Source organism: Halictus rubicundus, unplaced genomic scaffold (assembly GCF_050948215.1).
Source record: "Halictus rubicundus isolate RS-2024b unplaced genomic scaffold, iyHalRubi1_principal scaffold0035, whole genome shotgun sequence".
Classification (NCBI taxonomy): Eukaryota; Metazoa; Arthropoda; class Insecta; order Hymenoptera; family Halictidae; genus Halictus; species Halictus rubicundus.
Window position 1 is genome coordinate 158187 of NW_027488576.1, and position 25081 is coordinate 183267.

At 45.7% G+C, this 25081-nt stretch overlaps 1 protein-coding gene across 1 annotated transcript; it reads right to left on the reverse strand.

Moving 5' to 3' along the window:
* Positions 1-2268: 2268 nt before the first annotated feature.
* LOC143363334 (uncharacterized) lies at positions 2269-5085 on the reverse strand. The gene has a single exon (XM_076803931.1). The coding sequence runs from the start codon at positions 5083-5085 to the stop codon at positions 2269-2271; it is 2817 nt and encodes a 938-aa protein (XP_076660046.1).
* Positions 5086-25081: the final 19996 nt, after the last annotated feature.

The following is a 25081-nucleotide window of genomic DNA, read 5'->3' on the forward strand; positions in this document are numbered from 1 at the left end:
TTGGTCCGCAGATGTCTTACGGTACGTCCACGGCTATTGAGACCTTTAGCTAAAATACGAAGTCTCTAATAAATCATCATAAAACATAAAGTTCCGCTAAATCTCAAAAATAGCCTGAAGTCACGTCCGCACCGTAATCATAAACTGCGCCCTTGGCCGGCCTATGGTTGCGGCCCGCATGGGTCGCGGTCGCTCGAATTCCTTACAGTATCTGCTGTAAATCGTTTGCCTAACGTCGAGTTTGATGTAACTTGTGCTGCTCATAAAATACACTTGGCAATACAAAGTGCGTTGAAAGAAGGAGATGTGTCTCACGTCCTTGCGAAAGCAAGCAAAATTGTGGCACATTTTCGACACTCGGTGTTGGCTTCGAAAAGTTTGGAAATGAAGCAGGAGCAATTAAACTTGCCAAAATTAAAATTAATCCAAAGTGTTCGAACGCGGTGGAATACGGAGTTACAAATGTCCGAGAGACTGGTGGAAAATCGCAGCGCGATTACAAATGTACTCGCCGATAGAAATATCACAAACCAGAAACAGGCACAAAATTTAGAGATGCTGGAAAGTGAGTGGAAAGTCTTGGAAATACTGATACAACTTTTGAAGCCTCTCGAAGTTGCTACAACAATTTTGTCAGGAGGAATTCTTTCAATGGTTCAACCAATTGTGCGAGCCATCATTAGCAATCATTTGATTCCTGCAAAAGATAAGTACAATGAAGAAGACAACATCATTGTAATCATAAATGAATTGACCACGCAACTGTCAACGCGGTTTTCTTTAGAATGGTACTTGGAAAGTACAGTTCTAGTTCCAGCCGCAAGTAAAGCTTCCTTTCTGGATCCTAGATTCAAGCAGCTTCTTTCAGAAACCGGAACAGCAAAAATTAAAATAAGAGAAAGCATTGAACGCGAAACAACAGAATATTCTCTGAATATTGGAGAAACTGATGAAGCTGAAAAAAACAGAACTAGTGCTCTGGATTTTATTTTCATGCGAGCCGGCGATAGGCAGAACACATCATCCAGTCAACAATACATGTTGTACCTTGCGGAGCCAGAGATAGACGCGAACATGGACCCATTTGAATGGTGGAAATCGCATGAACAAAAAATGCCAATTATTGCACAATTGGCCAAAAAATACTTATGCATCCCTGTTACGGATTGGGACGGAGAATAAACTCTGCTGTGCGGGACGAGCACTTTATTCTACCGTCGAACGGTCGTCACTTACACTGAGTAATTTTACAAAAGAATATGTACAATGTGAAGCCCACAGGTTGGACTTCAGGGTATAATAAATGTATGAAACCGAGAGAATTGTAGAATTATTGTCAGCTGAGAGGCTGAGAATCCAGATACCGAATCGCTGTAGCTAGACCGGTCCCACGACGCGCGACGTCTTAGCTACTTACTAACGATTTTAAGAGAGGAACTATTTCGCGATGTTAACGTTTAGAGATGAACTAACGATCTGATCGTTGGCGAGCCGCGAGCGGTTTCCTATCACCGCCGGAACGATGACTTGCCGAATTTGAACCCGGGCCAATAGAATGTCTATTATCGCGTCGATAATCGATCCGGCGGCGACAGCCTATGGCACGACTCGCCGTCGATCGACCGTCGATCTCGCGGCGACACGAGCACCCGCCAATAGTGGGGCGGCGCGGTGGATCTCGCGTGCGAGATCTGTCGTCACACGCAGCCAATCCCAAACATTCCGCCCGCCTCGTCATTCATTGACGAAATTGAGACGCAATGAATGGATCGACAACGCGTGGCGTAGTAACGTGAACAATGTGTCGTGAGTGAATAAATGGAAATGTACAGTGAACCAAGTGAAGATGAGGTGAAGATACACGAGGATGAAGTGCCTTAATGAGGTGAGTGAAGTCTAATTACAGCATCAGTGTATGAGGTGATCTATTTAAACCGAGTGTGAACGCTTAACCTAAAATTTACGAATGCAGTTTCGTAATGAGTGGTGAATTTTTATAGACGCGGATCAGGAGACACGCCTATCAACCCAGTCTCGGGGCCTTGCCCGCATCATTCTCCCCATCGTCCGGTGGCAGCAGAGGAATGCGTTTATGCACCGGCCGGAGAAATTGCGACGTGGCAGTGCGAACTGTCGCGACTCGAACGGAAGCGTCTGGTCCCGGGTGCACGTATACGACGCGAGCGAGTGGCCATTGCGTGGGCGTTCAGCTTCTGATAAGCCATAGGACTCCGCCTGGATCCGCGTTTTGTCCTTGTGGCATTTGACTCAAGATTGAAGCGAGTTCAAGTACTCCCGAGACCAGCGCTTCCGGAAATGTTGCAGTATTTGCTTGGCTAATTGCCACCGGGATAATCGAGATGCGGAAAGGTCCGCGAGGCTGGGCTCAGGGATTGCCGTGAGTGGTTCCCCGATCAAGAAGTCTTCGGGGTCGTCAGCCAAAGGCAACGAGGGCCTGGAATTGAGGCAAGCTTCGATACCGGTCAGGAGCGTGGTCAGCTCCTCGAAGTTCGGTAGCGGCTCGCCTATGATCCTGCGGAGGGGATGCTCGACGGGCTGGACGCCAGTCCCCCTAATTCCGCCGAAGTGTGAAGGCGACGAAGGATGGATTCTCCAGGTGATGTCCTCTCTGGAGGTTGCTGCGAATGGGCCTCCCATCTGCGTCACGGGTTCTCGCAGAAGTGTCCGGAGTTCGTGATGAGCGCCTATGAAGTTCCGCCCGCCGTCGAGGTACAACTCAGCGCAACGGCCTCGCCGGGCTGTGAATTGCAGTAGATCGCTCAGGAATGTGTCGGTGGACCCGTCGGACGCAGCCTCCAGATGAGCAGCCTTCGTGGGGAGGCACATGAAGGAAGCGATGTACCCCTTCGAGGTATGCTGACCACGCCCACGATCGGCTCGGAGCTGGATTGGTCCCGCGTAGTCAATTCCAGACCTGAAAAAGGGACGACATGGAGTTACTCTATTTAACGGGAGATTTCCCATTTTAGGTAGGGCCGTTTGCACCTTCCAGCGTATACTAGCGGTACAATGTAGGATACAAGCATTGACCATAGGACGATCCTTCAGCTTCCAGCACTCCGGGCGCAGCGTGGCGGGCGTCCGTAGAGTCCCCCCATGGAGACATCGCTTGTGAGCAACGTCGACCCGCACCCTTGCGCATTGTGAGTCGACTGGCAGCATGGCGGGATGCTTCCTGTCGTAGGCGAGGTTGGAAACCTGAAGGCGGCCTTCAACGAGCAGCACCCCGGCTAGATACAGGAACGGGCTGAAGTTGAACCCCCTGCTTTTGCCCTGGACGGGTTGGCTCTTCCGAAGAGCCCGAATCTCCGCAGCGACGTGTGCCGCCTGCTCCAGCAGCAAGAGGGTGAGTTGACTCGCGTGTACGTCGGCGGCTGTGAGTGTTGACTCTCCGTGTTTGTTCCCAGGTATCCAACGTCGACACCAGGCCAGGACTCGAAGTATGCGAGTCAGGTTAGAGAACCGCTCGGTCAAAGGGTATGACGAGCCTTCTAACCTGCAACTCACAAAATGGACTGTCGGTTCCGTGACCTCGTCGCTAGCTTCCTGGTCCATTGCGGCAGGAGGGTGGCCTGATAAATAAGGCCACTCGGGTCCTCGCCCCCACAGTTCGACGCTTGGAAGCTTCGAGTTAAATCCAGTAGGGCGAGCGCCGAAATCCAGCAGGTCGAGCACTGTGTGGGCGTGCTCGACGAGTCGAGCCGACAGGAAGGCGGTGCAGAGCTCCAGTCTGGGCCGCGAGGCTCGTTTAAGAGTCGCCACCCTGGATTCGGTGACCATTGGTGAGAGGATAGCCGATCCCTCGTCGTTGAGGGTGCGAGAGTACTCCCCGGCGTAGTAGGCACTCTCCGGTGCGTCTGCGCCTCCGTGGATATCGGGAGCCTGGTTGGGCCCGCTGGGTTCGAGCCATCGAGGGAGGCGAACTGGTTGCCGTGCAGGCAATTGCTGATGGACCATCTGCTCGATAAGTTCCTCATGGTTGCGTAGAGGTGCATCCCAGTCGATCGGGAGGACCCACTGCGATGGCTTGAGAACCTTGGCGATGATCGTGAAGGGAGCCAACAAGCCAAGCGGTTCGAAAAGTTGCGCCGTTCCGTTGAGCTCAGCTCGCTTGGCGCAGCCAGTGTTCCGGGTCGACGTGAACGCGGAGACCTGAAAGCAGTCAGAGGAAGGGAGACAGCGGATACCTAGCGCGCGGTGCGACGTAGGCGAGTCCCATTCGACGATTTCCTTCGGCTCATCGTTGGAGGGTTCTTCCAGGAGTTCCCGAGCGTTGTCTGCCCACTTCCGAAGAGGAATTCCGCCCGCCATGGGGAGCTCTCGAACTTCCTGCTGGTTCAGCCGAGCCTCTGGAGGGGAGTCAGCTCCGGTGAGGACATCGTCCGTACAGATGTCCTTCAGAACGGCCTGGGAACCACGTGGGTACCGCTGCTCTTCCTGCTGAGCAAGTGGATGGCAATTCTCGAAGAGACCTTCCATTTCGTCGCAAACGACAGGGAAGTTCTCGGCAGTCGTCGCGATGTTCTTCAGAAGGGAGGCGGCGCTGCCCTTCACGCCAGCCTTGGTGTAATGGATACGTTCTACCGGCGAGGGAGACGTGTCCTCGATACTGAGCGACGAACCCACATCGCGAAACGAGGGCGAGTCCTTGTACTGACCGTTGAATGTCGAAAGAGCCTTCTTAGGCAACACTGCGAGTGACCTTGGGGAACTCGCCTCGGCGGCCGTTGCGTTCGGATTTGAAGCTTCATTAACGGTAGCGGAGGCCTGGAGCTCCGAGATCATGTCTAGCAGCAATCCGAACTGTACGATAAACACCTGCTGCACATCGTCGTATTCGTCTGCCGTGAGGTATGGATCTTCCCTCATTTTAGGGTCCGTCTCCGCAGCGGTTCTCAAGGCAGCATCTCCTTCCCGATAGTCAGCCCACAGCTCTTGCAGCGTCTCAAGGCCAGCTTGCAGCACTCCCATCGAGCTGTTGGCCTTTCCTCGTTTCTTGAGGCTCACTACTAGTCGGGAGATCCGTTGGCCGATGATCCGTTGATTTCCCACAAGGTCAGCCATTGTTTGGTTCACTAATTCAAACTACACCAAGGTCACGAGGTATTAACAGTTAACTTTTCAGCGGACTGCAGCACTGAATCCGGCTCGAAGGACCAATGTTACGGATTGGGACGGAGAATAAACTCTGCTGTGCGGGACGAGCACTTTATTCTACCGTCGAACGGTCGTCACTTACACTGAGTAATTTTACAAAAGAATATGTACAATGTGAAGCCCACAGGTTGGACTTCAGGGTATAATAAATGTATGAAACCGAGAGAATTGTAGAATTATTGTCAGCTGAGAGGCTGAGAATCCAGATACCGAATCGCTGTAGCTAGACCGGTCCCACGACGCGCGACGTCTTAGCTACTTACTAACGATTTTAAGAGAGGAACTATTTCGCGATGTTAACGTTTAGAGATGAACTAACGATCTGATCGTTGGCGAGCCGCGAGCGGTTTCCTATCACCGCCGGAACGATGACTTGCCGAATTTGAACCCGGGCCAATAGAATGTCTATTATCGCGTCGATAATCGATCCGGCGGCGACAGCCTATGGCACGACTCGCCGTCGATCGACCGTCGATCTCGCGGCGACACGAGCACCCGCCAATAGTGGGGCGGCGCGGTGGATCTCGCGTGCGAGATCTGTCGTCACGCGCAGCCAATCCCAAACAATCCCTGCTACCTCGGTGGCTTCAGAACGAGTTTTCTCTGCAGCAGGAAACATAGTTACACCGAGCAGAAATTGTTTAGCTAACGAAAATGTGACAACGAATACATTCCTCCACCAAAATAAAACTTACTTGTAATATTATTAAAAAATTGCAAAAATCAGAAAGTAAGAATAATACAATACATTAATAGTTTTATTTAATTTTGTTAGTCGTAGTACGTAAAAGTGTAAATAATATAATCAATGTATGTAGCATGAGCGGTGTGACCAGTGCGACGAATGTTGTACGTATATGCATGTATGCATGTATGTATGTATGTATGTATGCAATGTGTATGACTGAGATATCGTTAATTGTTACTATCTGTTTTGTTTTTTCCAGTGTTCCTTTGTCTTCATGAAATCTTGTTTAAAATTTATTTGTACAATAAATATATTTTTTATAACTGTATGTTTGTGTTTATATTCTGTCAAAATTCTGTAAAATTGTTTAGCCTGTCTTGCCGTTCTTTCCGTTTAACTCGCGATATCCGATTTCACAGAATTTAATAAAATTCATTGAAATTTTGTTTCCAAAGTATTATTTTTCAAGTACATTCATAATATGATCTCGAAATTTACTAATAGAATGCAATTTCTTAAATTTCATTTAATTACAAACAATCCAAACGGAAAATTCAGTCTCAGTCACCGGTGACTGGCATGGCGCTTAACGTGTTAATATTTTTATTTATCAGAAATGGTGACATGCTATGAAACTCGTAAGTTACAACTTCATCTTAATACCTGAAGTATATTGAGATCCAGAGTAGGTTTTCAAACACTTAAATCCAGATATAATTATGGATTAATTAATCCGATAAATCGCATTATTGCAGTCTCAAACACTCTCTACAATCGTATTGATTTTTTTAGTGGGTCTTTACAAACATTTAAAAGTCAATTACGCGGGATTACCGGAAATCACCATACCCTTTGTACCGTGAGTTTTTGTGCATCACCCGTTTTTTTGTTATTTTATGTATAGTCTTCTTTCTTTTATGTAAACCCTTATGTAAAAAGGACTTCTACCCGTCTATAAATAAATAAATAAATCTTCATACATTTCGAAGACGGAAATTTTTTGCACTTCCAAGACTTCGACACTTCGAAACTTCGAACCTTCGATTCGTTTCCAGTTAACGGATAAAAGGAATAAATTTTCATAATTTGTTTCTATATTCACCATCTGAATTATTTCAATAATTTATTGTTAAGATAATATATTTATTATTTGAATTATCATTTCGATAGTTCACTGATGAAATAATTGTTTAAATAAATAAATTGTTACAATTTGTTTCTATATTCATTATTTGAATTGTTATTTCAATTATTTATTGTTAAAATAATGGTTTAAATGAATAAATTTTCAAATTTTGTTTCTACATACATTATGTGAATTATTTCAATATTTCATTGTTAAAATAATTATTTAAAGAATGTACAAGTATTTACATAATGAATATAGAAACACATTTCTATAGATTATAAAAATTTCCGTAGATTATAAATTTTTATACTCTATAGAAATGTATTCCTATATTAATTATGTAAATACGTGTACATTGTCTAAACAGTTATTTGAACAATAAATTATTGAAATAATTCAAATAATGAAAATAGAAACATATTGTGAAAATTTATTTATTTAAACAATTATTTCATCAGTGAACTATCGAAATGATAATTCAAATTGCAACGAGACGTATGTGTCTCGTTGCGAGTCGTTCTGTACCTTAACCCGCACCAATCACCGGTGCGGGCTAGCCGCGCGCCAATCCGCGGAATCCAGCCCGAGCGCGGACCAATCGCCGTGTACCGAAGATTCGCGAACGAGCACACGAGGACCGCGTTCGGGCTATAAAGATCGCGACGGAACCAGCCGAAGCGGAGTTGGTCTGGAGCAGCTCTCGGGTGAACACCCGGGCCCAGATCCTCTCGCAGCCGCGCCAGATCGGGCTAGCCGCGGTATACCATCGGGCGAACACGACGAGGCGCTGGAATCGGCAGAACGTAAGTGGGTTTACGTCCCCTACGCGAAACCGAGACCGCGACCAGGATTCTGGGAGGCAGTCGATCACCGGCTTGCTCTTGTCAGGGCACCGAGGATACGACACTCCGGACCGTCATCCCTACCACCCGAACCTGTTCCCGCGTCCCGCTCTCCCCTCAGGCATCCAGCGTCGCGCTCCGCACGTTAGTCGTCGATCGGCCGCAGCAGCGTGTGGAGCTCGCCTCTCGGTATACTACCGGAGACGAGCGCCCTCGCCGGTTTCGGGCCGTAGGCATTAGGTTTACGTCTGTGCCTACGTGCTCGAGCCGCGGTCGGGCGAGGACGACGGGTGGGGTGTTCCGCGGATTCCTTACCCTCTCCTCTCCGCGCCCCGCGTGCCCAGCCCACCAGGAAATCAAAGTCGATTCACTATCGTTCGCTGGGCCGCGGTGGAAATAACATCTCGAGGATCGGGAGAGCTCGGGATCGCGCCGAGAGCGCCCGATTCAGGACCACGTTAGCGAGCACGGCTCGCCCGCGCTCCCCGCACACCGCGTTCTCTACACGCGCCGCGACCGTACCCGAACCGCGCCGAGGGCGTCCGACGGCAGGCACCGTTCCAGCGAGCACGTCTCGCCCGCGTCGTGTATTTCCCGCGTACCATAACGAACTCGAAAACCGTGCCGGCGTCCCGCGGTTACCATAGGTTATTTTTCGCGTAGGCTAAGTAGGATAATTAGAGATAAGCTACCCGCGTCAGACTCCACCGTTACGGTCCATTGATTTCCGGTTATTAAACTGTTAATAGGCCAGGGGAGAGGCAACCGGCCATCAACAGCCCATCGCCGGACCGTCGGGAAATCCGGGCGGATAGCCAACGGACCGCTCCGCGTTTTTCTATACTTAATCTTTATTCTTTTTTTTTGCATTAATTAACGTTTCCTTAAATAATAAATTAGTTTGTTTGCCACCAACGCAGTCTGCTTTATTAGACCATTTCCTTCTCCCTCCCCGACGAACCCTGGTCGCTGAGCGAATCCAGGGGAGGGACCGCGCGCCTCGCTCGCGCCTCCACGCAAGCGAGACGCCACCGTTACAAAATAATAAATATATTATCTTAACAATAAATTATTGAAATAATTCAGATGGTGAATATAGAAACAAATTATGAAAATTTATTCCTTTTATCCGTTAACTGGAAACGAATCGAAGGTTCGAAGTTTCGAAGTGTCGAAATTTCGAAGTTTCGAAGGATCGAAGCTTCGAACCTTCGATCCTTCGATTTTCATCACCTTCGAATTTTCTGCAATCGAAGCTTCGAAATCTTCGACCTTCGGAGCAAAGCAACAGCCCTACTCCATACTACAACACCGTCATTCCCAAGATATGAATCATTTATTGACCTAATGCTGACTGACTCTAGAATAACTAACAGACTCTTACACAGACCAATTACAAATTATTAATTTTCCCAGCGATCACGAAGCCTGCTTGGCGACCTTCGAAATCGCAAATACACAATTGTTTCTTACAGACACAGACACACTCTCCAGAAAGAATTACGCGAAATTTAATACAGAAAAATTCCAGAAACTTCTCAGCAAAATCCAAATAGACATAAATCCAAACTGTAACCTCACCACAGAACAAATTAACACACAACTAAACTACATCAGTGTAGGGATGTGAGTGTGACTGAGTCAGGATGTATGGTTATGAATGCGACTGTGTGTGGTGCGAGACGCTGAGCCGCGTCGATAGCGTTTTGCTTTTCGAAGGAACGTTTTTGTTCTTCGTAACGTTTTTTTGTTCTTCGTAACGTTTTTGTTCTTCGTTAACGTTTTTGTTCTTCGTAACGTTTTTGTTTCTTCGTAACGTTTTTGTCCTTCGTAACGGAGCAGGTTCAGTTGAGCGAGAATCGCGAGCGAGTTAGTTGTCGAGACAGCTAACATCGAATTGTAACTTGAGAACAGAGACGTCGAACTAAAATAAAGTATTTAGTGAAACCGGTGTCAATCATTTCACCCGATACGTCACACCCGAGACGTAGGAGTTCAACATATTCCTACGTCAGTAACGAAATAATCAAAGCAACCGAAACCGCAACCCCAAAACACAAAGCTCTAAATTCAACAGACAAATACGTAAACCGTAAAATCAAAAGTCTACAACATACAGAACGGAAATACATTACACTACTAAGAAAACTGCGCAAACAAATCACTACAAATCCATACACACAGCACACTATACATAATCTGCAACAGATGATAGCAGCTACCAGAAGGAAACTTAAACTAGAAATCGAAAAGCAAGTCAACTCATACTGGTTTGACCGCGTTAGAGCCATAGACCCAAAAAAGTCAGACAAAATGTTTCCAGAGGTAAACAGAATCTTCAGAATTAGAGACAAGCACACCATACCACAACTCAAAATACAGCGGGACAAAACAGAACTCGTAAATCTCGCAAACATAAACCCAAATTCTGTAGAAAGAGATGACAATGATCGCTTCCTTATACAAGAAGACGAGCAAGAATCAAACGTTCTAGCTGCACATTACGCCATAACTTCCAATAAAAATCAAAATATAAACCACCCTAGTTTCAGAAACCTAATCAAATCAGAAACAGAAACATTCGATGAAATAGCCACTTCAGTGCCAAACACCGTCTGCACTTTCGACGAAACAAATTCTTCCTTATCTCCCAAACAACCAGACACTATGTCAACATATTTCACAAACTGTTACGAAATTAAAAACAAATTTAAATACCTGAACAACAAAAAATCAGCCGGAAATGACCAAATCCCAAATTTTGTATTGAAAAAACTACCGGGTAACATCATACGGGCATACACCATTTTATTTAACAATCTATTAAATTACTGCATATTTCCGGAAGACTGGAAAGCAGCCAAGGTCATCCCGATTATCAAAAAAGGGAAAGACCCCTCCTTGCCGGACAGCTACCGCCCGATTAGCTTACTCCCGAACATCGGAAAAGTCTACGAACGAGTAATCAATGATAGGATCCTTGACATCTGCAATAGCAAGAACATCATCCCCGAAAACCAATATGGACTCAGGAAACAACACTCCACAATACACGCAATTAATAAACTTGCCTCCGATGTCAATTTTGTACTAAATGGTGGCTACTGTGTGGGCGCCTGTCTGGTCGACCTTGAGAAAGCCTTTGATACAGTTTGGATAGACGGACTACTATGCAAACTAAAGCGGAAGGAATTCCCTTTAGTCTTAATAAAACTAATCCACGCCATGATAAAGGACAGAACATTTAGAGTCTACCTGACCAACGACGCCACGTCCCACCCATTCAAACTATCGAATGGTCTCCAACAAGGCACAATAAACTCCCCAATCCTTTTTAATATATTTACAAGCGACATACTAAACCTATTTGGCCCGGATCGAACAGAATGCTCCCTATTAGCCTACGCGGATGACCTAATAGTATATCATACAGGTGCAAACCCAGCTCAAGTACAAAAAGTCCTTCAAAATGCCATAAATAGTATATTCACATACTACAGATCATGGAAATTAAAAGTAAACACAGAGAAATGCGAAACCGTCTTATTTAGACCCACCCTCAAAGCAGAAAAAGCTACCAACTCAAGAATTTTAAATTGTTCCACCTAATTGGCGACCTGAAATCCGGTTCAAAGATCCCACATAAAGATTCAGTTAAATATTTAGGATTAACATTAGACAACAGATTCCTATTAAATACCCACCCCCTAGTACAGCTACAAAAAGCGAGAAAAGCTTTCGGGGCATGCGGTCGACTTTTCCACTCTCGAGCTCTCAGCCGAAAGGCAAAATTAATATGTTACCAGCTACTAATCAGACCCATTCTAACTTACGGTTGCGAGATATGGTACAATATCAGTGCGTCTATAATGGAAACAATCCGAGTCTTCGAAAGGCGATGCCTCAGGGCTTGCCTGGGCTCGTACAGATCAGCCCACTCAAATTACAAACGACACATAAACAACGACACCATATACAACAAAGCCAACATCAACAGAATTGATAATTTTATAATTAAAATAATACGTAACTACTTTGCCAACTTAATAACCGTAACAGACAATAGCTTCATTTTCCCAATAGCATATCCAGACGATAATCACATCAGGAAAACTTTAACAACCGATTTTATCCCACCCGAGGCATTCATATTTTTGGATAAACACGGATACATACAGAACAAAGAGGCCATCCCAATATTGTACCATATCCCACGCCACAGAGCTAGAAAACGCATACTCTTCACCCCCCAGGAGCCTGATCAACCCGCTTCAGTGCAAGTGTACCGTTACAGCACAGCGATACCACGAAGGGATTTCCTCGAAATTCGTGATATAGACTATAAGAAATACTGGTGGTTAGCCGATAGATTTAAGCCGCCATAACGCATGGAAAGTAACGAAATTAGGTATAGCATAGTATTGAAACAATAAGAGACCCGAGACTATAACTCAAACAGTTGACAAACGTGCAATTACGCATCAACGTGCAATAAATAATTAGCATTACCTCCCCTGTCCCACATTCCCCGCTCACCTCATTCTCATCACTCCATATTTGTAAATAAAATCATCACCACCTCATTTTACGGCATCAATACTCATCACAATCATCTCCCCCCCCCCTCCGCTCATATGTATATATGTATATTTAGCACGTAGGTCTTAGAATTTAAGGATTAAAATAACAACGCGAGTTCCTGTTTTGTTAAGAGCGTTTTCGGGAACAAGAATCAACAACCAAATACTTCGGCTGCGGCTGTGAACTGCACAAATGTATTCAGTGCAATACAACCAAAAATTACGAGGCGGAAGGCCCACGCCACCCCTCTGGCCAAAAACCGTAATCGTATGACTGTGTTACGTTCCGAACAATTATTATTAGTTTCTAAAACCATTTTGGTTTTGTCCGTCGGTAGCACTGTGGTTGATAATTCTTGTAATTGTGGGATTTCCCTAATTAATCACAGTGTGGCCTTTGACGTTGTATAGCATTCTGGATTATTCCGCGTTAAATGTATTTATGTAATGAATACCCTTCTTGGAATCACCGCTCGTCGCCTTGTTTAGTATTAAGCGACCTCGTCAGTCGGTTCATAAACATAAGGCGAATATACCAACGGTCGGAGGAAAGCTGCCGTGCGTAGTATTAGTTTAGGAGCGTACGGTGTGTTCGGTAATTCATTGCAATTGTGGGGTTACCCTAACTGGACACACCGAACGTTCGGCTCAGGTATGCTGAGTGTTTCAAGGACCTTTGTGTTTACGCGAGGCACGCCGATCGACGACCGTTGGCGATGCGTGAGTGAGTGAGAGAGAAAGGTGTGAAAGAAAGAGAGGAATGCGTTACGCGCGCGATTGGGCTGTCGAACCAAGACCCAAATCTAATTGGTTAGGCGCGTAAGGAGGGGAGCTGGCCAGCGGGCCGAGCTAGCCGAAACGCAACGAGAAGCGGTGCTTCTTCGATGTACAAGCGCGAGGTGCGTATCGAGGTTGTCCGTGAGTTCCGAATAGGCAGAGTTCGTACCAGGTTTTGTATAGCCCGGGCGGAAGTCCTGAATCTCTCGTCAATAGTTTTAGTTAGTCTAAATTCAACTTGTTTTGCCGGGCCACAGCGCTCGTGGTTTTAAGTATTAGTTTTAACTTTCGACGTAGATACATTAGCCCGCGTCAGTGAGAATCGCCTGGCGTGGTGTATTACAGTACGTTTTGCTTTCTTAGCTTTCAGGTTTATTCAGCGAACATCCGTATATATATATGTAAGTTTCTATCTACGCGCCAAACTTGGTCGCCTGAGTCACACAATTAGCACAACGTGGTAAGAGGCAACGTAGAGAGAGTGAGAGTCACAAGCTTCAGTAATAAAGTATTTATTACTTACTATTAATGACAATTGTATTGATTCAGGTATAATATTATTAATTGTTTTTTAAATATGTTATTAGCCGTGAGCTAATCTGTAAATATGTTTATTTATTAAAACCAGGTATATTTTCTGCATCAATACGTGTCTACGGATAACCTATAATTCCAAATCCTATATTGGCGAAATTTAAATTTGTGTCTTACATATATATATCTTTTTGTAAGCCGTTAGGGCTACGATTACTGTATAAAGAGAGACTGACTGTGATTGGTGAGTGTTTTGTTATTCTTTGTCACGTTGCACCGATTTCCTGGCCCGTCCGACGAGAGAAAACCTGGGCAACGGCGGGTTTTTATAGACCGTGAGGCCGGGCCACGCTCGGCCGAGCGATACGTGGTCCACCCGTGACAAAAGGTATCTCGTAGGCTCGATTTTCCGACGGATCTTATACGGTTCGGAACTGGAAACGGGCGCCAGACACTCGCAAGTGTCACACGAACACTTCGTAATGAACGCGAGACGCGAATTACGATACCGAACCTACGAGAACCGCGCGAGGGCCTGAATAGCGGCAGCCTGGGTCAGGATTCTACGCGGAGGGAGTACGGGACGTTTCCCGCGGCGGAAAGGTTTCTCACAATGAAGCGTACACGAGTTTGGGGCTTCGAGCTAACATTTATTTCATCCGGTCTTTACAAGGAGCTGCCGGGGTCGCCCGGCAGCGGTGTAATCGAAGCCCGCGCGATTTTACAAGTTTGTACGACGGGTAGACGGTCGCTCGCGCTTTTTGCACACGGGTATGCTTTCCTACGCGTCGAACTCGATCGCGGGCGCGATGTACGGCAGCCTCTATTGACAATTAGCCGGTCGAGAAGCGACCGGGTTCCGATGATATACGCGGCAGCAAATTCGAAATGACTGTGGCCGTCGGAAATAGCCGGAAACGGCGATACGGTTTTCGTCGCGTCGTCCCACCGTGGGACGTCCCCAGATTGGATTCGCCAAAAATCGGTAACGATACGGGCCCCCCGTCCGTTCACCGACCGACGGCCTCACCCCCTTCTCGATTCTAGTCTGATCGCGATTCACGGCGAGCGAGGACGCGTCTTAAATTCGACTCGAAGTCCGGCCGATTCGCAAAAACGCTACCGAGCCAACGCGAAAATCATAGTAGTGCGGAAAAACCTAGTCGGCACTTACCACGCGGCACGTGGTGTCCTAGTCGCTTCGGTCTCTCTTCACGGCAGCTCTGGGCTCCCTAGCGGCTTTAATTTCTCGGGATTCGGCAGCTCTTTCAACCCCTACGTCTCGGCAGCAGTGACGATGTTCAAAAATGACTATCTGATTTACGCACTCGTAAAGCGACTACCCCGGACTCGTTTCGGCAGCACAGTGACCTACTTCGCGAAGACTCGCCAACGCGGAAGCGAGGCGTCCCCCACTATTCTACTTTTCCCTGCTCCCGCGCGACGCTCGAACCTATCGCTTGCTTTCGCGCGTCAGGGCCGCGTCCGGCGGTACGGGGCCCTCGGCTACGGATCTATCGGCTAAGCTTTCCTGGTGACACGCGTTGATTGGCCGCTTCCCTTGGAGACAGACAGCGTGCCATTCCCTCGACGAGTGCGTGTAGCTTTTCGGGACGAGGCGGCGACGAGGTCGAGATGATGTACGCCTCAGACCCGTAATTCCTCGGCGGCGCCTCCGGGTTGGTAGGCCCGGGCTCGGTGTCCTCCTCGTTGACTTCCTGCAGGGCGTCCTCCGTAGCCGTCCCCCGAACGTTTTCCCTCCGGGTTTTCCGCGTTCCTGGGAGGAGGGAAAAGGATCCGGGTCCCCCTGGGACCCGGCCACGGTCCTGCAACTTCGTGTCGCGCCAAATGGCGCGGCATTCAAACCGCGTCAATATCCAACCTGGGATCTCGGACGCTCCGAGGGAGATCGATCACGACCACCGTTATCGCGGTGGTGCTGCCAAAGGGCGGCCCGGTCTTTCGATCTGAGATCTGAGGGACGTGGACAACTTTGCCACGTCACATCTTATATGGTTATTTTGTTATTTCATATTCTATCGTATGTATGTTGTTTTAATCGCTGTTACGTTATTTGTCATGCCGGTCCATATAAACCGAGCATTCCATTCTTGGACTATCCCGCTCGATAGAATCTGTTTGCGAGTTATGTGCTTTTACGTGGTTCTGATTACGCTTACGCCGTGTTATAAGCGTTGGTTTTAACATTGTTCGAATACGACCGCCAGACTCTTGATTCATGTATTTATATCACGTGGAAAATATACTATTGTTAATGTTTGGTCGTTAATCCAGCGAATCAATCTGTGAATTCCTAATCTTTCCATTTGGTCATATCCATAGCCGTAGCGTGTAAAGTCGAGCCATCCGTTGAACCCGTTATTTGTTTCAAAATCCTCCTGTTTCTTTCATGCTTTGCCCGTCGGGGAAGCAGCGAGACAGTTGGTTGTAATTCTGGACGACTAACCAGATCCCGCACTCTCGGTTTAGAAATTATTCTTCCGAGAGACCGCGTAGCCGTCACAACTGTAATGTGCCTATATACATTACTACCTTTAGAAATAAGTACCGCTGTTAAAGAAAACTTTTTTTGTTTATTTTTATAGTTATTGTAAGAACCGTTAATATTGTTGTAGCTCTCTAAATAAACAATGAATAAAAAAAAAATCATCAAGTAAACGGTAAGTCCCGAGTTCGAATCCCGCCAGCTGCATAAAAATTTCTTATATGTAATAAAGGTCCTTTCGAAGACAAAGTGCAATATTCCTTCAAGCAACGCACAGAAAGTAATACATATTCATATTTTCTCATTTTTGTTATAACTTTTTCTTAAATTTGTGTTAAAGTATACATTTAGAATCCATCTACGTACGAAAGAAAAAAGTCTCCTCTATCCCTTATACCTGTTTTCTCCCACTGCGTTTATGACCATCCTTAAAGGCGGCAATTGTCCGAGGACAGACTCCGAACAAATTCAGTTGAACTGAAGCGCTTAAGCAAGAAGCTCCTCCTGTATTCGCACCAAAATAAACTATATATTCTGTTTTTTTATTTTTCACGTACTACGGACCTTTAACTTATTTCATAACCTACAGGATAATGAACAATTTGAAAATTTTATTGAATGTTATTTAAATATTAAATTTATATTTTTCAAATATTGGATTCATATTTTTTAAATATTTACCTTATATGTTTTAAATATCTAATTTATATCATCTGAATATTTAGCTTATATTTTTTAAACATTCAATTTATATTTCTTGTACATGTATACAAAATAAATAAATGAATATTCAAAAAGAAATATTTTTTACTTAATATTGTTCGTGGCTGGATCTATCCCAGAATGGGGGATTTCTGCTCGCGGTTGGTCGAACCGAAAGAAAAATTAGTCTTTTGATAAGTGAACACGTGGTGTGGTCGTGTCTTTATTATAATTCACGCGGTCGCGCACTTCCTGTGAACGAATGTAACGCTACGGTTGACAATAAAGTCGGTTGAAATAGCTGGTGGGTTTAATGAAACCTTCGTAATACAAAAATCGGTCCGCGTGCGTGGCGCAAGGCAAAAACTAAGAAAATTTGGTCGCACGTGGCTTCTCTATAACGACAGAGACGGAAATGAGAGCGAGACGAACGCGTAACGGGCCGACGTTCGTCTTGCCTAGTCTTGGGGGAGGGGGTCGCCGGCGTAATTAATTGGCACGCGTGTGTGCGCTCGCACGGGAGTCGCGAATTGCGAAGTCGCGGACTCGGCCGAGTCGACGAATCGCGTCATTACGTTCGCGACGGCTGATCCGCCAAACCGGCGCGATGTTCAAATCTGAACAAATATAAAATAAATATTGTATGTATATTCGAATATTAAAAAAAGATTGAATCTCTTTTTAATATTGTATACACATTCATATAATATTAAAAAGAGATTCAATCTTTTTTTAATATTCGAATATACATACAATTGTAACGAGTCCGTTTCCCGGCGGATCTCGTACAACGGGTCCTCGCGGCCGGATTTGGCTCGCCGTGCCAAGGTTCGTGGCGGGATAACGCGAGGGTTACGGCGGGATACGGGCGGTCGGGAACGGGCGATTAACGGCACGGGTTTCTCAAGTATTCGTCACTGTCCCGGCGTTCGCGTCTCGGTTTCGGCGGTCGCGATTCAGGTCCCGCGCGGGGGTTGTATCACGGCGGGGTCATGGCCGTACGCAGCGGCGTATCCGGACCAGGGGCAACCTCGGTGGACGGAGAGCCCGTGCCCCAGGACAACCGGCGTTCCGCCGGTCGCGGGTGGTTCGTTCTCCGAGGATGTAAGGCGGAGGCGGAGATGTCGGGGTTGACGGAAAAGAAGGTTACTTACCCTAGTTCCGGTCCTCGATCGCTCGGCGTTCGGGTCGGCACTTCCAGGTAATCCTGCACGCAGCGGCGTGTTCGGGGTTCGCGGGTCGCGAGGACACTTCGGCAAACTCGTCGATGATAATTCCGCGGGCAAAAATATTACTCGCGCGGCTCGGATCGACTCTCGGTTCCTCGGCGTCGCGGAGAACGGTTCCGTTCGTGATCGGGCGGTCGGTATCGGCGGCTAGCGATCTCTTCGAAAAACGGTCTATTCGCGATGACGGCGGAAATCCAAAAAGAGGACGTTTTCCGGCTCGTCTCTCTCTCCTCGCTAGGCGAGGGGGTGCGGTGCGGCGCGGTTCGCGGGCGGTTTTTCCGGTGGCGTCACGCATCCGGCGGGACGGAATCGCATCGTGGCGGGTTCCGGTTCCCGCCAAGATCGGTTCGGCGGTGCGGGGATCGCGGGGGCGTTCGCGGGCACCGACGGATCTCGGTATCCGTCGGTCGTGTTCGGAGCGGTTCGGGATCGGGGCGCGCACGGCTAGGAACAGGCCTGGCGCGGCCAGGTCTGTTACACAATATTTATTTTGTATTAAGTAAAAAATATTTCTTTTTAAATATTCAGGAAATATGTATTTCATGTTACGAGAAAAATATTTTTTTCTAAATATTAAATAAATCTTTATTTCACATTAGAAGTAGAATATTTTTTCCTAATATACAAATAATATTTATTTAATATCAGGAAAAAAATATTTTTTTCTCATTATAAAACAAATCTTTATTAAATATTAGACATAGAATATTTTTTCCTAATATACATATAATGGGACTAGGAAAATTCCTTATTGATAACAATAATCAGTTTGGTTTCTCTGTAAAACAAAAGAAACAACAATTAAAGTTTATTGTTATCACTCTTTGCTTCACTTCATTAGCAGTCTTAAAATCTATTTATTGATTTACTTGTGTAATCTGTATTTCTTTCTTATTTATTCTCTCTACTCTTTTCTTTTCACGTGTCATTCTCCAACCTTCAGAATCTGCTCATCATCTTGTTTATTGTTCCATCTGGCGGGTTAATTAGAAGGCGCGCGTAATATATGAAGCGCGGCATATTTAAATGAAGAAAGTACTCTCTTTCTTTACATACAAATAATATTTGTTTAATATTATGAACAAAATATTTTTTCTCATTATAAAATGAATCTTTATGTAATATTAGAAATAGAATATATTTTTTTAACTATGCAGGAAATATTTTATGTTTATCATGGAAAAATATTTGTTCCCGAATATGATACGAAGTAAAATGTTTACTTTTAATTTACTTTGAATTCGTGTTTGTCACTTAATCGACATATATTTATATTATAATAACATTAATGCGACAAAGTTATTGCATGAAAAATAATCCGTTAATTTCGGTCAATGTATTTGGGAAAGGCCCTGGCCATGTTGCAGCGAGAAACGCATTCATTCGTTAGCAAACTAGCAATCAGATTAAACGGTCGGTTGCGATAGCCGAGGCACTCGACGCGACGCGACGCGACTGTCACGGGACAATTGTCGTAATCCGGGAAACGATAATGATTACTTCGCGATTTCGCGTATTAATACTTTGAAAATAACGTATTCTGAACTGTAGTACGGGATACGGAGTCGGCAGGGTAGAATAACAGCGCCCTCCTGCCCATATTTCATATATGGTGCAGGAGGCGGGGAAGGTTGACCTTCCGCCTCACGCAGGTGCTCTCCGGCCACGGTTGCTTCGGAGAGTACCTGCACAGAATGGGGCGGGAGCCGACTGCGCAGTGCCACCACTGCGGCGAAGATGTGGACACGGCGCGGCACACTCTGGAGGAGTGCCCAGCTTGGGCCGAGCCGCGCCGTGTCCTTAGAGCCGCGGTGGAAGGGTGGGACCTCTCGCTGTCGACCGTGGTCGACCACATGGTCGACAGCGTGAGGTCGTGGAAGGCGGTGGCCTCCTTCTGCGATGATGTGATCAAGCAGAAGGAGGCCGCCGAGCGGGCCCGGGAACGGGACCCGGGCTCCGCGAGGCGTATTTGGGCGCGGGGACGACCCCCGCGCCGACGTGTGCCCCCCAGTAGGGGGGCGGAGAGGGTAGGGAGGGCGCGGGGGTCTCCCCCGCGTCAACGTGTGCCCCCGGTGGTGGGGGGCGGAGTGGGGTTGTCGCGGGGAGTTCCCCCGCGCCCTGTTATGCCCCCACCATTGGGGGCGGCGAATTTGGGGGCCCGGGGCGTGAGCTGACCCGGGCCCCCGGGGGGGAGCATAGCTCCCCCCGTGATAGGCCGACACCCCCCGGGTTAGTTTCCCGGTGTAGGGGGGTGTCGGTCCGTCCCTCCCCGATTGGGGAGGGGGATCCGTGGGGGGTATTGGGTGAGGAAGGGTCGGGGCGTGCCGGATCACGCCTCCGACGGCCCTTCCTTCCGGTGGCGGCGTCTTCTTGCCTCGGCCGGGGCTGGTTCCTTCGGGATACCGGCTCCGAGCGGGGCACGAAGACTCCGGGAGCTGTGGGTGGACCGAGCTGGGGCTCGGGAAGCCCAATCCGAAGGCTCCAGGGATGGGGACACCGGGCGGGTCCCTCCGCCCGGGGTCTTATAGCGTAGGCAGTGGGGGAGGTTAACCCCTCCCCCGGGGTATGATGATAGCTGGGGGGTGTCCTGTTGAGTACTCGCGTGATCCAGGCACCTCCCGTGTAGCTTAGGTGGGCGTGAGGTTTTAGTGGGTAGTCTCCGGGGGCTCGCCCCCGGGGAGAATCCCACATAACCCCGGCTTCCCCCAGGGAGTCGGGGTATGTATAAAACATTTCCTCACGATAAAAAAAAAAAAAAAAAAAGGGTAGAATAACAGCGCGTGGCGTAAGGTATTCGCAACTGGACTACTTTATTGAGCTGGCGTGGGCTTTATATACATTTTGGGGGTCCGAAAGGGCAAGTTATCTTCGATGAGATACAAAGGGCATCTTACTGATTGTTCTATGCGTCAGGAGGAGATGACGCGTACGGTGAGTCAAGGAGCAGTTTATTCTATGTGTCGGATGGGTGATAAGATTGGCTTCACGACGGTCCCAAAATTATTGGGTGTCAGCGGACACCACTTCGAAACCTCCGTGAGCGAGCCCATTGACAGGGCAATATACAAACATTTAGTTTTCCAGACTATTTTCCCCATATCTTTCGCACCCAATTCATTATATAATCTAAACACAATTTCATCAAAGCGCATCCCTACTCTGACGACCAAACTGCACCACCCACTCACCAATTAGGAAACTTTTAGTCACCCCATACAGTTTTAAGACAGCCAATAGGAAAATATCAAAGTTAACACTATACACGACACGACACCGAGAATCAGAAGACAAAATTCTCTCATATAGAACACACCTTAAATATCTCGGCTATCTCTTGTGTCTCGACTATCTCTATCGACTTGTACGTACGCGATCAAGTTTTTAAATAAGTTTTTAAATAAGTGTTGTTATTCGTGCCCCGAATACGTGTGCTCGAGACCTGCATTTCATCGTTCGCAGAAAAGGTATGTACATTTATGTGTTATGTAATAAATAAATATATATATATTTTTTTATATTAAAAAAAAATTTTTTTTAATTATGTGAAGAGTTGCAATATTAAAGTTTTCAAGAATAGTTTTTCATACACCATATTTAGTTTGCAGTTACACAAATTTCATAATGGCCGAAAAACGACGTTACAAAAAATATAAATTTATAAAGAATGATCATAAAAAATAGAATAATCATGCCAACTAATAGTTCACAGACAACTAATGATGTCGCTATATCCGATCTGGATCAACAATTTGATCTTCAAATGATAAATAACAGAAATGACATAAATTACAGTACAAGTGATAACTGCAGTGCTATTAGAAATCTGAAATTAATTACTTTTTTAAAAAAATGGTCTCTAGGAGATCAAATTAATCAAACTCAATTAAGTAATTTATTAAAGGGTTTAAAGGACATTTTTCCAGAATACAAAATTCCATGCGATTCCCGCACTCTGTTGAAAACTAAACGATCATCAAATATTGTGTCCGTTTTAAGCAAAAAGGAAAATTTAGCGCAATTTACATATTTTGGTATAAAAGAAAATCCATTAAACTTGTTGCAAACTGAAATAGGTATATTTCGTGAAATCAAAGAAACTTTAACAATTCGTTTAATTTTCAATATTGATGGTGTTCCAGTTTCAAAAAATTCGAACAAACAGTTTTGGCCCATTTTATGCAAACTGGTATTAAACAATTATATCGTGTCTCCTTTTCCGATAGCCTTATATTATGGTGATGCAAAACCAAATTCCTTAGCTGATTATTTAAATGATTTTACAAATGAATTAAATGATATTTTAAAGCATGGATTATTTTATAAGAATATTAATTTTAAAGTTTGCGTTATATGCTTTACATGTGATGCATCTGTGTACGGTTCCGAGAGAACGCATGCCGTGGTCCCCATAGAATATCGTAGTTTTATGTTCATGGCGTATTTTCATGTTGTCTCCAGATGTCGTTGGAGGCCCTTTACCGATTTCATACTGTCCTTCGATACTTTAGAAGAATGCTAATTTTCGAGTGTCGTATACGGCACTCGAAGATACGAGCTGACAGTATTGGAAAGGTGGCCATAAAGTCAATCCGTGGGCCCGTCCTTTAGAATTTCCATGCGCTTCGTAGGGTCCCGGATTCGGACTTTCGCAGGCCTGATGGTTACCATCAGTGGCCAGCGGCCAAGGGTCCGCATCCCTTGTGCCACACGTGCAAAACACTTGCGGTGTTTTCGGCACGTCGCGTACTTCCCGTTAGTCCTACTCGAGGTACCCTCGGATCCGTGTTCCGAGAAATCGTTTGTCTCCTTGGCCATCGGGACCGTAACCAGGCCAAGGGCCATAAATCCGCGGCGGGCCATGCAGGCCCGCGTCGTCGCGCTGCTTCGGGGTAACGTCACTCGCGGATTTTCGGCCGTCTTCGGCATTTTTCGGAAAGGGATGTTTTTCCCCCAAACGGGGCTTATCGAGGCATTCCGCGAGGTGACTTGCGAACTTACTCCGAAGCAGTGAGGCAGAAGCGAACAAACCGTTGTACCGAACGTATCGGAACAGCTATCGGCTACCATCGTATAATACAAATTAACTATCGGTTAATACACATTAAAGTTCCAAACCTCTAGAATTGTTACAACCGCGGATCCACACAAACAAGTCGCCCAATGTTAGTTCGGCCGGCGACCAAGTGCGGGATAAAAATCTAATCAAAATAAATATGTTAATTTTAAACAACGTGTATCCGTTTTTTATCCTCGGCACGAACTCATTACAACCTGCGAGAGCATTTTTAAAAAATATTAAAGGGCATACAGGTCGCAATAGTTGCGAAAGATGCACAGAAAAGGGTACATACTATAAAAAACGAATTATTTACGAAAACCATAATGCTAGTGCTCGGACACATGAAGGTTTTAAAAATTTTCGCGACATCAAGCACCATAAAAACAATGAAAGGACACCCTTATTAAATATAAGCACATTAAATATAATAGAAGATTTTGCTTTAGATTATATGCATTTATGCTGTTTGGGAGTAATGAAGAAATTACTTCATCATTGGTGTAAAGTAGAGTTCAGATTACAGCAAAGGAATAAATTATCAAAACGAATGATTTCTGCAGCAAAATACTTACCTAGTGAATTTAACCGTAAATCACGATCCATATCGGAATTGCCTAGATATAAAGCTACGGAGTTTCGTTTATTTCTCTTGTATCTAGGACCCATTCTTTTAAAGAAAATTCTTCCAAATATCTTCTATAACCACTTCTTATTACTACATGCAGCTATGAGAATTCTATTACTCAATAAATTACGTGTAGATGTAAAGTGGCTAAACAAAGCTCGAGATTCTTCTGTTTTGTATGGCAGAGAATTTAGTGTATATAATGTTCACAATTTAGTGCACATTACAGACGATGTCCAAAATTTAAAATATTCTTTAGAGGAACTAAGTTGTTTTCCTTTTGAAAATTACTTAGGGAAGCTAATAAGCATGTTACGCAGGTGGAATAAACCACTAGCACAGATAATAAAAAGGTTGTCGGAAAATGGAGCACCTACAATTAAAGAAACTAGTAAAAAAATATGTGTAGAATATGATAGAAAGAAAATACAATTCCCTTATTTTAATATAAAAGCTTACGGACTTCGAGACTCTTACGTTTTTGTACGGAATGATTATGTCCTACAGATCCTAGACATATTAACAAATAAAATAGTTGGTAGATTATCTACAAAATTGAAAACTTTTTACAAATACCCTATCAAATCGAAAATAATAGGAATATTTAAATTTGATAATTTCACAGATGAAATTTTATCATGTACTCTGAATGAAATTACACATAAAGCATGTTTCGGCTTGAACGATTGTTCGAGTGCCTGAGGCCGGGACCACGCAGAATTGAGCGCTGAGGAAAGTGGTGGAGACTGCAGGGGATATGCACGAGACGCGAAATTTGTTGAAAGTCACGACTAGGCCACACCGTTAACACGACTAGGCCACACCGTTGGTACAAACAACAAAGACCGCGATACAAACGATATCGAGATAGGAAGGAAAATGAAAATGAATAATTGAAAATAAGAGACGAAGTCACGATCGAAATGTTAATGCAAGCGAGCGCTGCGAAGTCAGAACGTATTCTGTCCTCTCGGTCGCGCACGATAACGCACGAAACGTCGGAAGAACGGTTGCTCTTATTATTCTAATAGGTGAATTCGGTTCACCTTTGCTCGCGAGGTGAGATTCAAACGGAGGTGTTTGTCGCCGGTGACACGGCTGTTTACGCGAGCGAGACAACAGCCGCTCGATCGCGCGTTCGTAACGCGAAAACAATTTTGAAACGATCACCAACGGTCGGAACACCTTCGTTTGAATGCTACCTTTTTCTGCCAATACTGAACAAAGCATTT